The 13,518-nt window shown below is 38.9% G+C and overlaps 1 protein-coding gene across 6 annotated transcripts in view; it reads left to right on the top strand.

The window, feature by feature from the left end:
* The window catches only part of nphp4 (nephronophthisis 4), a 179,016-nt gene that overhangs the window by 114,073 nt on the left and 51,425 nt on the right, over nt 1-13,518 (top strand). For all 6 annotated transcript variants that reach the window (XR_014211071.1, XM_082188190.1, XM_082188192.1 and 3 more), the window contains one exon: nt 3,837-3,892. Coding sequence is in view for 5 of the 6 variants with exons in the window: in XM_082188190.1 (XP_082044316.1) it covers nt 3,837-3,892 (56 nt within the window). In the remaining variant the exon portion in view is untranslated. The remainder of the gene's footprint in view (nt 1-3,836; nt 3,893-13,518) is intronic.

Genomic DNA, 13,518 nt, shown 5'->3' with positions numbered 1-13,518 from the left:
AGTCAAGTCAAGTCATCTTCATTTATATAGCGCTTTTAACAATGTAGATTGTTCCAAAGCAGCTTTACATTGATAATAGGAAATTAACCCTCTGGGGTCTGAGCTGTTTTCTGGCCCTGGATGTGTTCTGACATGCTCTGACATTTGTGCTTATTTCTGTTACTTGTGACATTGTCATGGCTAAAGTCTTATTACACTGTATTTAGCACAAACTCTGCTACAATAATATATCAGCAGCATGTGTGTAAAAGTTTGTAGTTTTGAGATAATGACATTTATGCGTGGTTTGTGAAAATACAAAAAAAAATTGTCACTGAAATAAGGCCATGAAACCCATACTGATTATTTCTTCACAAGACTTTTGAAAATTGTATCACGTAGCCTAGAATATTTGCTCCAAAACTATGTGAAAATCACCCTGACCGCTCATTCAGATAAGACAATATATTGATTTAAAATTTCTAAGACGTGTTTTGTGTGAAAAAGCCTTATGCGAAGAGGCGTGATCATCTCATTAATATGTAAGGCTTTAACACTTGAGAAAGACAAAGACACTCCCCTAACGGCCCTATTAGGAGCGATCAGGCCCTGTCATTCAGAGCAACCTTGCACAAAGAATGAGGAGATTTAAAAAAGAATGGCTTTTAGATTGTTTGGATTTATTTACAACACAACATAATCCAAAGATACACAACAAATGACAAAAGAGCACATTGAAAACAATGATCCAAAGATAGAGACCTTTATGCCATTCCTAAAAACATTGTACATACCTTTAATTTCCAAGGTGTTTGATTTTCACTTTACCATGTTCATGTACAGAGACTCATGTGAATGTTGAAGTCAGCAGGACTCAGTTGCATCTGGTCCCTGAAAGAAAAGAAAAAAAGTGAACATACTGGTATCAAGAGAAACTAGGCCTGCACGATTTTGGGAATACATTTTCGATTTTTCTGGTTAAAATTGCTTTTTAAAATTCAGAGAATACACACACACACACAAATGTTTCCAACAATATATAATATAATGAACACCATGTTTGTTGTGCCTTGTAGGCACAAGCTATGTGCAGTACTGCATAAAATAATAATAACAATAACCTATAGCAGCCTATAAATCTTCCAAAAGATTTCAGTAACAATGCTAGAGAAAAATATATTGATTATCTTATGTTACTTCAAATGTTTCCATTCGTTATGATGATATGAAATGAGATAATAGTAAAAACATAAAGCCTAATGTTTGGTGCATTTTTCCTTTCAAACGCGATCGCGCTCCAAAATATGATACATTCAAACCCACAGCGCGCTCCAAAATATGATACATTCAAACCCACAGCACGCTCCAAAATATGATACATTCAAACGCGATCGCGCTCCAAAATATGATACATTCAAACCCACAGCGCGCTCCAAAATATGATACATTCAAACCCACAGCGCGCTCCAAAATATGATACATTCAAACGCGATCGCGCTCCAAAATATGATACATTCAAACCCACAGCACGCTCCAAAATATGATACATTCAAACGCGATCGCGCTCCAAAATATGAAACATTATGGTTATACATATCTATGTTTGAGCAGATATCCACAAACAGTATTTAACAGTAAACACGGGTCTAAATAGTATAATATTCACCATATATCTAGCAACAGTTCAACTGCAATGTGAAGTTTATGCAACAATACCATAAACTAATAAGTAAGAATTTCTTACCTTACATCTTTCGTCTTCAAATCGCGTTCTTCTTCTTCTGAGGTAAATCCAATGTAAGCTCAGACGTGTCTTCCAAACTCGACGAAAAGCAGAGACTTGTGAAGTTTTTTTGTGTTTTTGTGTTTGAGGTAACGAGGGCGTTCGCGTTCCATGTGGAGATTTGCATGTGAATCACTTTTGCGCGAGTGGGCGTGGTCGAATTAAAAATAATTAGCAAGCGTTTGAGATACTGGACATCCTGTTGGTTTTATACAAATTACTTAAACAGAGAAAATTTGTTTTCAGTTTGAATCTGATCATTTAAAAGTACACACTTAAATGTTTATAAAGGTATATGGCTCATAAATGTGTGACAAGTATTCGCTGAGTTTTGTTTCAGTTTATAGACGTGCTCAAGAAAAAAAAGTTTACCGCGATGGAGAGGCAGAACGCACACCCTGTTTATTTTCTTTATTTTACAAAAGTACAATGTTTTGATTTGATTGTAAGTGGACACATACAAAAGTAGAAATATCACAGATTCTTTTTTTATATTTCTTTTTTCTGTATGACCATAAATGACGGAGTAATTTAAGTTTATTGTGCTACAATGTGAAGAAAATCCAGCATAACGCGGGGTGCGTTTGCCGACCTCAGAGGGTTAAAGTAAAGTGTTTTGGCTTTATCAGTCTCTAAAAAGTCTGTATTTCTAAATATTTTACTGTATTTGGCCAAATAGATGCAGCCTTGGTGAGCAAAAGACACATCCTTCTAAAATGTAAAAAAAAAAAAAAAACGTACACACCCCAAACTTTTGTACGGTGGTGTACATCTGATATTAAAAGAGTGTTCTTCAAAATCAAAAGAAGTAAAAAATCACCCTACTTATCTCAAAATAGTCAGATAGTCACTGCATCACATCATTTTTAGTCAATTCAAAGCCTTAAGCTTTAAAGCCCATGTTTTTTAAATTTATTTTTATTGACAGGTGAGTAGGTGGCCAATTGAAGCTGTACGTGACACACACCTGTACGATGTGGTCATGTCCATTTTTAATAACATGAATCATCAGATAAAAACAATTCTTTGGATGCTTTTTAGAGACTGATGTTAATTCTGGGTAAAAACAGGGTCTCTGTGAGATCTTTTGTATAGTGGCATATAGAGCTGACCTCATTATCTGAACGAGGGAATGATGTTCTGTTCACTGAGACTCTGACCTCTTCTCTCGCCCAGCCCAGGACCTTCTACCGCTGCCAGGCTTACGTGACAAATGTGATTCATTCAGTGGGTCATTCAGGCTGTCTTTACACCATGAATGCAAATGAGAAGTCATTGGCCAGATAGCCAAAGGCCCTGTCACAAATGCCACCCTGAGTCCTAGCAGTCCACATTTTGGTGACATAATGCGGTGTAGACTGGAATAGTAATCTGCTTTGGAAAAATGGGACTCATGTTCTCATGGTCTTCACTGACACATGGCTTCACGGCCATTGTAGGATTAAGAAATGTAATGAAAAAGAGAGAAAATGTATAGTTGCATGGTTTTGAGTTACATTTTTTTAAATAGGCAACGGAAGTTGCAATAGTCTTTTCTTCCCTTTTGTGATCTAAATGAAGTGGCTTCTCGAACAAGAAAAAATGTTGGGCGGGATTTGATTTCATCCATCTGGAATTGATTGGATGATTGTGGTTTGCTATTGCTGTGATGTCATGTGAGTGGCAGGTTGTCCCGCCATCGCGCCAGTAAACACATCATCAGGGAAGAGAAGAGATGTTGTTGCAAGATGAAGGGAAGTTAGTTTTATTTAAAAATATGAGGGCAAATGTATTTTTTTTAAATAATGATGTGCATGAATAAACCATTTATAATAAATACTGCTATATCCCAAAACAAAAGAAAGAAAAAAGAATTGTCATTTTGATTTCATGGTGACTTTAACCTTGAATAATTTAATAATATTTATCTATTGCCATACGAGTCATTTAGCAATAACTCAACTCAACGTGACATTATTTAACTATTTGAAACCTGTTGTGAAGGAGATATTTCAGTTTATGCAAATATTAACAATTGAGGAGCAAGTGAGTGTTTGAAGTGCTCTAATTTTTATTTTATTTACTTGACTTTCAGATGAACGCATCTTGGAGCCGACGGCTTCGACGCTGCAGTCTTCACGTGGCCCAGCGGTAAGTCACTCGAAATCTTCACTCTCTAATATTCTCCTGTTCTTTCCCAGGGTGCAGTTTGCTTCCTTGGCACCAGAATGGCAGCAGTTTTAGAACAAACTCTGATGTACCCGAACTGTGATTTTGTAACGTCTCTGAGAAACTGTGCTGGGTAGAATCAGAGCAGCCTCATTGCTGTGTTCTGCTGACCCAAGCACATGGGCGCTGGTTTCTGGGAGTTACGGCAGCATTTCACCATGAAAGCTTGAGAAGTCACAGGGAGGGTTTTCAAACTGAAGACAGAAGTATTGAAGGTCAGGATGGAGAGTGTACCACTATTCTTCAGATAGCACACTGTGTTAACTTTTATCACTTCCCACAGACACACAAGTGGTTCATGACCCCTGTTCAACTGCTGATCTATGAGGTGTACAAATATACCAAGCCAACTACCAGTTAACATTTTTGGTCTGTTAATTTTAAAGGATAAGGCTTGATTTGATTTAATTTCATTCAGTGCGATTCAAGTCGATTCAGTTTGATACGGTTTTTATTTGGTTCTTTTATTTTCTTTTATATGATTTTGATTCGATTTTAATTGCTTTGATTAGATTCTATTTAGCTTTGATTTGATTCAGTGCAATTCAATTAGATTTCAGTTTGATTTGATTCAGTGCAATGTGATGCAATTTGATCCCATTCTAATTTGATTCGATTCAATTCAGTGTGATTTGGATTTGACTTGATATGATATAATTTTGAAGATTAAGGTTTGATTTGATTAAATACATTTTTTGCTTTGTTTTGATCCAATGTGATTCGATTTGATTCAGTTTTGATTTTGATTTTGATTTTGACTTGATCTGATCTGATTTTGTTTTCAGGAAATAGGATACACTGGTTACACTATATGTTTTTGATTCCCTAAAAAGATCCAGTTCATAAGAATCTTTTTTTTAATTGGATTACCCTGTTTTTTTGTTTGTTTGTTTGTTTGTTTGTTTGTTTTGTATGCAACCCACAAGGTCAATCCAATATAATGATGTTTCTTTGCATCATTCTGCAGAACAGTCTATTTTTGTTTCACAGCCAGCACAGACTGCAAACTTGCATTAGTTTGACCAAGTGCTTCACAAGTAGAAACATGTAAAAAAAATATTAAAATGACAAGAATACATGCATACACTAAACTTTAAGAGTGGCTGCATATGCAAAGTGCAATCAAAATCAGAAAAAATATATTTACTGCTCTAGATTCCCCCAATTCAATTTTTTAAAGATCTTCACTGATGGGGCTGAAGCCTGGTTCACACGGGACGATTTTAAAATTGTCGGACGATTTTCCAAACCTGAGAGACCCCACACACGGGGATAAAAAATCACAGGTCTAACAGTTTTGGTCGTGCAGTGTGTGGTGCACAGCCACACGGCAAAATCAACACATCACACACGAACCGATTTGACTCCCGAGCATTCTCAGGTCAGACGGGAAATCGCGCAAAATACCTCGAGATCAAACGTGACTTCAGAGTAAACAATCATGGCGGACGAAGAGGATGCAGTGGCAATAGTTTGTAGTTTGTTTTTAACCGGGAAAAAAACGTTATCAAAAGAAAAGGCGATGATCTCTGACGTCCACCGGACTTTCTGGTCCGTGATGCCGCCGGCTGTTTTGATTATATTTCCCGGTGTTTCCTCGCCGCCTCGTCACCTCGCTTTCTGATTGGCTACACTCCACAGTCCACAGGCTGCGTGCTCGGGGGACACCACACACGAGAAGAAGTCGGGCCAAATAAATCCAACATGTTGGATATCCCCGATTTGAGATCGGAGCGGTCCCGACGTCCTTCAGAGCAGACGAGAGCAGCCTTAACACACCACACACGGCAGGAATATCTGATCAGATTATTTTACGATAATCGGAGCATCCTTAAGATTGTCGGAAGGAGTGAATCGGGGCTAAAATCGGCCTAATTATCCTGCCGTGTGAACCAGGCTTTAGTTACAAGAGAAGTAAAAAAAGAGAGAAAAACTTTTGTTTAGACAAAATACTGTGTAAATGCAGTCGGGGTTTTATTTGCACTTTAATACCTGTATAAACTCCCTCCATTTTCAGATAGTGTATTGAAAGTGTCTATGTCCGTTAAAAAAAACGATTTTGTTAGCTCGCAAACAGAAACATGTTGGATCTAAATTGCTCTGGCTTTCTCTCTCTTCAGTAAAGCCTGATTTAACACTTCTGCAAAACAAAAGAAAACAAAGCAGATGCTGTCAGACCTTTAAGACCCTTTAAAATATCCAGTGACACTTCCTAGGCTCCACAGCACAGAAGGATGGATCTGGTCTGCATCGATTTTGGTACGGCACTAATTTAGAGGGACACCAATTTGGAAAGGTTGATTCAAGTGCTTTTTTCAGCGACCCTGCTGCCTGTGTTTGTTCAATAAAGCCTGAGTCCCTCACTTTGTCTGAAAATGTTGTCAGGGATGTGGCACATCACTTCTCCGTCTCGTTCTCAAATGTTCTCTCTCTCTCATACATGGATTCAGAGTAGCATGCACAGACTGGTTTAGTCACTGTGCATCCAAAAAAGAAAGATAATGGATCAGAACTTGTAGCATGCTTTGTTCTCTGATATCAACCACAGATTGGCTTTCATAAATGTTTCACACACATCTAATGTGATGACGCATCATACACATAACTTAAGCCCTATTCGCACGGGATTAGTATTACCTAGGGACCTCCGGTAATTTGTAATAATCGCAGAGGTCGTCTGTGATTTTTATCCCGTGCGAATCTGCCATGTCTGTAAAAATGTCTGTAAAAATTCCCCTGAAAATTACCTACCGTATTTCGGCCAACACAGGGGTCCTCTGATAATACCAGTCCCGTGCGAATCCCCATGTCTGTGATTTGGGCTGTTTTTCTGTGAGCCTATCGTTTCCTAAAGAACGTAATAACCATTATGGGCCGTTTAACAGTCCATTTTACGTCTGTATTAAAACTATATTAACAATAAAATCTCTCGATATGCTCTACTCCAATCCGATTATAGTTTTTCTCCAATAAAAACTATGAAGTGTTGCAAAAGAGAAAACAAACTACAGTGAAGACGTGATCCGGAAGCTCAACTCGGACCGTTGTCATGGAAACGTCAAATTAAGTATTTTGGCGCAACATAGAAAGCTCTTTTGGAAAGTTTGGATGCTTTTTGTGGTAGTGTAATTTAGTAGTCTGTATCGTGGAGCATTTCTTTGTCTCACACGGCCTCTAAAGACGTCCATCTGTAAGTATCTCAAGAAATCAAAGTGTGAAAGAGAAAAAATGATATAAAATGAAATAAACCAAATAAAATGAATAGAAAAACAAGCCTATCGCGACGTTTCGGTATTTATAATACCTTCTTCAGGCAGGCTTGCTGTAAATATGGACAAAGAATAAAAGAAAAAGAAGATATATTATATATTTATACAATAATATCATATTCTATAATATATATCATATATTTCTCTAATAAATTGGTTTTAAATAAGTTCTTTTTTTGAATTGCAATACTGCAGCGCGATCTTCGTTTCAGCACGTTCAGCTAGTGAAGTGTGAATGGGTGGGAGCACGCTGTAAAGTCCGTAAACTCGAGGGAATTACGAACATTTATTTGCCCGTGTGAATGAGCCACCAAAAACACAGACGTCAGGGGGTAATTTCTTAATTACAGAGGTCCAGGGGTAATACTAATCCCGTGCGAATAGGGCTTTAGTGTGCTTCCTTACTTCAAAGTCAAGTCAAGTCACCTTCATTTACCGCTTTTAACAATATGGATTGTTTCAAAGCCGCTTTACAGTGATAATTGGAAATGAAAGTAACAGAGATTGTTTTGGCTTTACAGCAGCTCTAGAATAAAGTTATTGTCCAGCTAAAGTTAGTTTTGATCGATTCACTTCCGTTGCAAAGATCATTAGTTACTAACTTAGGGGCCGCTTACCTGACACCGTTCTAACAGAAAACCCTTAACGCGCTCCGGCCTGCTCATTCACACAACAACCGAGAACGCAAACCTTGAAATAGGTTCCAAGGTGCAAGCCTTGAAGAAAAAATAAATAAATACAAATAATAATTATTATATATATATATATATATATATATATATATATAATTTTTTTATTTTATTATTATATATTTTTTTATCTCTGTGCAAGCTTTAAAAACACAAACCTGTGAAAACGCTGACGGCGTGCACATGCGTACTACGTGTTTATTCTATATGCGCGTTTGAATATATACTGTATGTGCGCAGGTATATATTACTTGTCTGGTGTATATGCAAGTGCAAGTGATTGTGCCGGCGCCTTATTACATTGTCTGCTATATATTTGCTTCTTATTTATTAAATACAGGCAATTGGTTGATAAAACATTGATCAAATTTAAGATACAATTTATACAAATCGAAAATCTTTCAAAAATAGTCTTTCTACAAAACAAAACTCAATGAAGTGGTCAAAATCATGTCTTACCCACTCCATGTCTCCAGTCATATTGCGCATCTCCTGATGTGTCTTTATCTTTCTCATGCTGCATATGCTCACTTTCATAACCAACATTGATTAAATAAAAAAAAATAACATTAGCCTATAATATTTAAACATAAATATGAAACTAAATGTTTTCTTTAATGGCTACAACACATATACAGTACAGAGAAATTTCATGTCTTGTCGTCAGCCACAACATAATGACGTCACATATTTTTCAACCTAGCCCTCAGCCCCAGCCCCCCTCGCATGAAACAGCTTCCAGTGCGCCTGAGAAGGGGGCCTTCACAGGGGAGAGACTAGTTGAAATTTCAGGACTGTGTTGTCATCACGTCCAGGCGCAGGTCCTTCATCAGATCTGGATACGGCCTGGATCCGGCGGTCTGTGGTAAACCTCGGGATAAACAGAGAGACTAATATTAGCGTAGACGCCATTCTTCGTATGATGTAACGAGTACATCAGAATTTATGGGAAGTGTTTCCGGTTCTGGCTGACTTAATCTATGCAGCCTAACATTGAATTATAGAAGTTTATAATGTGTTATGTGTATGCTAGGCCAAAGAGATGTGTTTTTAGTCTAGATTTGATCTGACAGAGTGTGTCTGCTTCCCGGACAATGTTAGGAAGACTGTTCCAGAGTTTAGGTGCTGAATAGGAAAAGGATCTACTGCCAGCAGTCGATTTTGATATTCTAGGTATTATCAAATGGCTGGAATTTTGAGATTGCAATAGACGTGAAGGACTATAATGCGTTAAGAGCTCGCTCAAGTACTGGGGAGCTAAACCATTTAGTGCTTTGTAAGTAATCAGCAATATTTTTAAATGTATACAATGTTTAATAGGGAGCCAGTGCAGTGTTGATAGAACTGGGCTAATATGGTCATACTTCCTGGTTCTAGTAAGAACTCGAGCTGCTGCATTTTGAATCAGCTGTAGTTTATTTATTAAGCGTGCAGGGCAGCCACCCATAAGAGCATTACAATAATCTAGCCTTGATGTCATGAACGCATTAACTAATTATTTTAAGGCATTACACATGCCATATCTGTTTATCTACATATATTTATTTGAATATTTTGCATTATCTTTTTTGTTGTTGCTTCAGAACAGTCTTTAATGTTGTAATTTATCTTGGGACTGGCATATTTGGTTGATAACTTGGTTGATCTCTCTATATTGAGTAATATTTTGAAATCCTCATGGGGAAAAATTAATGGACAAAATACTGGAACCAAGACCAAGTAGGCAATAACTGTTCTGTTCTATTAATGCTCATGGTTTCAAAATAAAACCTTCAACAAGCACATTTGGATGTGATGTTCAGGTGTACAGTACCTTGTTGCGTTTCTGACTTATTTTGCGCTAATGCACAAGTCCCGAATAATGCCGCCCAGTGATTTTTCGCACATCCCATATTTCAGAGTTAGTTAGTCAAAATACTCACTTTAGATGCATGCTCTCACCCTCTATTTATAGTTAGTGCTTTTTAAAAAGGGCCCTTCTTCTCTCTATCTGTCTCTCTCTCTCTCTTTCAGACACCACTATGCCTCCATTATTGATTTCATGTTTTTTAGTATGCATGAAAGTGAGCGTATGTCAAACAAGAGCTGGGTTTGTGAATATCGACGTTTGTGATTTTTATTCTGGCCTTGTGCCTTTTCTGTTGGCAGTGTGTCTTTCAGTTGTTCTGCTATCATGTAGATCTGTCTGTCTGTCTTTCTTCTCCCTCTGTTTTCTTACTTCTCTTTTCTTAGTGATGGGTGTAATAGTTAATTGTAGTGAGAGTATTTAATTTTTTTTGTCTGCTGTCAGTTGAGGATCACTAATATTGTCGATCTCCATAAAGGCAGCACAATAGTGGACTTGTTTAACACGTGGGGTCAAATATAATGTATTTTATACATATTGTATTATAAAATGTAATCATTTACATTTAATTTAAGAGTAACATGTTATGTTGTGATTTGTTTTAATTTTACACATTTTAATTTTAAATGCCATTGGGATCAGTTCCATCATGAACCATTTAAATTTCTTTATATAAAAGATGCTTGTATTCAAAGTGATGTACAATGCAACATAAGTGATCTAATGAAACTGTTACATGAGAAGTGCTGCATTGCAAAGTTTCAAGGGATTCAAAAACCCGCTATTAGAAAATCGTGGTCTAAATTCATGTTATGTGGTCTGCTGATCAGTCAGTCCTGGGCACAGTGAGTTTCAGCTGATCGGGACTCACTGTAGTCATGCATTTAGGCATTATTGGGGTCAGTGAGTCGTGAATTTATGCTGTATTGGGGTCAGTGGAGAAATGCTTTTAGGCTGTACTGGCTGTCTGTGGAGGCAGTTGAGTATTAGGCTGTATTGGAGGCAGTTGAGTCATGAGTTTAACACCACTGACCCCGTCACAGTCATCCAGTCCTGTGCTATACAGATCACATCACACAGCCTGGGAATCCATCAGCCTTTCTTAAGGGCAGAGGAGTGCTCTACTTCAGCAAATGATGCAAACTAAAGTCTGTACAGATCTCTGAGCATTAGCACTGCAGGAAGACTTTTAAACAGTAATATCTGACTAAATCTGATTACAAGCGGCACAGTTATAACACCACTGCCTTAATGTCTTCATTTAGATAAGTATTGGAGAGCTTTTTATAATTCTGATATGATTTCTTGTTGCTAGCTGTTGTTGCATTTCAAAATGCAACATGCACCATCTATTTCACAAATTTGTAATGAGTATCATTTATAAATCTGCTGTCAGCAAAAAGGTCTTATCCTCCAAAATAAGATACAAGGTTTAACATTTAAAAGCAAAGAGATTAAGACGTGATCAATTTTAGTTTTGTAATTTTACTGTTGGTCTGAAATAAAGTTAATTTATTATTATTTTTAAACTCTATTTTTTATTTTAAAGTCCAGTAGTATAATAACTATAGTTATACAGTATATATATATATATGTCTTTATATGTCTTTATTGGTTCATTTGAAAATTTTATAAAATAAGAATATTTGTATTATTATTATTATTATAATATTACATATAATTATGTTTAATATAATTTATTTAATAATAATAATAATAATAATGAATGAGTTCCATAAAAACAACAGTGTGAATGTTTAAAATGTTTTAAAACGTACTCGGTTACTAACGTAACCTCGGTTCTCTCTAGAAGAGGGAACGAGTACTGCGTTTTTGTAAAAACGCTACGGGAAAAGTCTCTTTTCACGAAATACTGAAGCAAAAAATTATCCTTAATTTTCATACATGTAAAGCGCGTTGCGGCAGTGCTTAGCTATGGCGAGACGGCTCGCTCGCTCATTGGCTGCTCTGCAGCAACTGCATAAGCCTATCGAGCGAGGCCTGAGGTGACGTCAGGCCAATGAGGACGCTTCGCGCCCTCCTAGCCATTTCCCGCCGAGATGGGTGTGGCTAGCCTCTATATAAGGAGCTCGAGAAGGCTGATTCACTTGATTTTCATCGCCGAAGCGAACCAGAGTGAACCGTATGCACGGCAGAGAACGCAGTACTCGTTCCCTCTTCTAGAGAGAACCGAGGTTACGTTAGTAACCGAGTACGTTCTCTTACGAGAGTCCTCTCGTACTGCGTTTTTGTAAAAACGCTACGGGAACCCCTTGTAAAGCGCCGTGCGTGCTGGGATAAAGACACCAATCACTGGAGCAAACCAGGTGTACAGTGCATAATCACCAGATAGACTCACAAAGAGTCTGATTACATAATTCCCCATATTGCAACGTCCACGGACGTAAAACATGACCTCACAGAGAGAGTCTAGAGACAAGAGGGGATTCCTCTGTCCTTATAAGGTTGCGTCAGCAGACGCGAATATGACATAGCATAGACAGGGTGGGGAAACCTGAGCTAAATGCGGGAAATGTGGGTCTTACACAATTCTGCCCATAAGACAGTCGGCAGCGCATTGCGCATGCGATTTCAGTGTTCTAGTTAGACAGCTGAATCGGCTACACCGATAGTAGCTTAGCCTGCAAGGCGGGAACCTCTAGGTTGTAAAACCTAATAAATGTAGACGGCGAGGCCCAGCCCGCCGCCGTACATATATCCTGTAGGGAAATCCCGCTGGACCAAGCCCACGAGGAGGCAACACCCCTCGTGGAGTGCGCTCTAACTCCCAACGGGCACTGGAGGCCCTTGGCAGTATAAGCCAGCGCTATGGCGTCAACTATCCATCTGGATAGGCTCTGTTTCGAAACAGCCATTCCCTTGGAACGTCCACTGAACGAGACAAAGAGCTGCTCAGTCTGTCTGAAGACAGCAGAGCGGGACACGTAAGCTCTTAAAGCCCTAATGGGGCAGAGAAAACTTGAGTCCCCTTCCTCACTTGATCCCGGCAGGGCAGACAGGGAGATGACCTGAGCCCGAAATGGTGTGTTGAGGGATTTTGGCACATATCCATGCTTAGGTTTGAGTATGACTTTAGAGTCATTAGGTCCAAACTCTAAGCACGTTGGGCTCACAGAGAGCGCGTGCAGGTCGCCTATGCGCTTCACTGAAGCGAGAGCCATCAAAAACACTGTTTTGAAAGACAAATGCTTGAGGCTAATAGATTGGATAGGCTCGAAAGGGGCACCTTTCATGGCCGCCAAAACCGTAGAAAGGTCCCACATAGGAACTGAAGGAGGTCTGGGAGGATTTAGCCTCCTAGCTCCCCTGAGGAAGCGGATGACTAAATCGTTCCTTCCTAGAGACTGCCCCAGCGTTGTTCTGGAAAACGCTGTAATAGCCGCCACATAAACTTTGAGCGTGGAAGGGGATCTGCCCTTATCCAACAGCTCCTGTAGGAAGGAGAGAACCTCCGTCACCTCACAATTGAGAGGTGATACGCTCCGAGCTGTACACCAGCCGGAGAAAACCGACCACTTCGAGGCATAAAGCCGCCGAGTCGACGGCGCTCTGGCCTGAGTGATGGTGTTTATCACTCCCTCTGCGAGGTTAACGGATAACCGTTGAGCGCCCACACGTGAAGCGACCACAGCTCCGGGTGCGGATGCCAAATCGAGCCCCCGGCCTGCGAGAGGAGATCTCTCCTCAATGGCACTGGCCATGGAGCGATGTCTGCTAGCTGCA

The sequence above is a fragment of the Leuciscus leuciscus genome (assembly GCF_965113295.1).
Source record: "Leuciscus leuciscus genome assembly, chromosome: 13".
Classification (NCBI taxonomy): Eukaryota; Metazoa; Chordata; class Actinopteri; order Cypriniformes; family Leuciscidae; genus Leuciscus; species Leuciscus leuciscus.
This window is presented reverse-complemented; position numbering and strand designations above follow the sequence as displayed.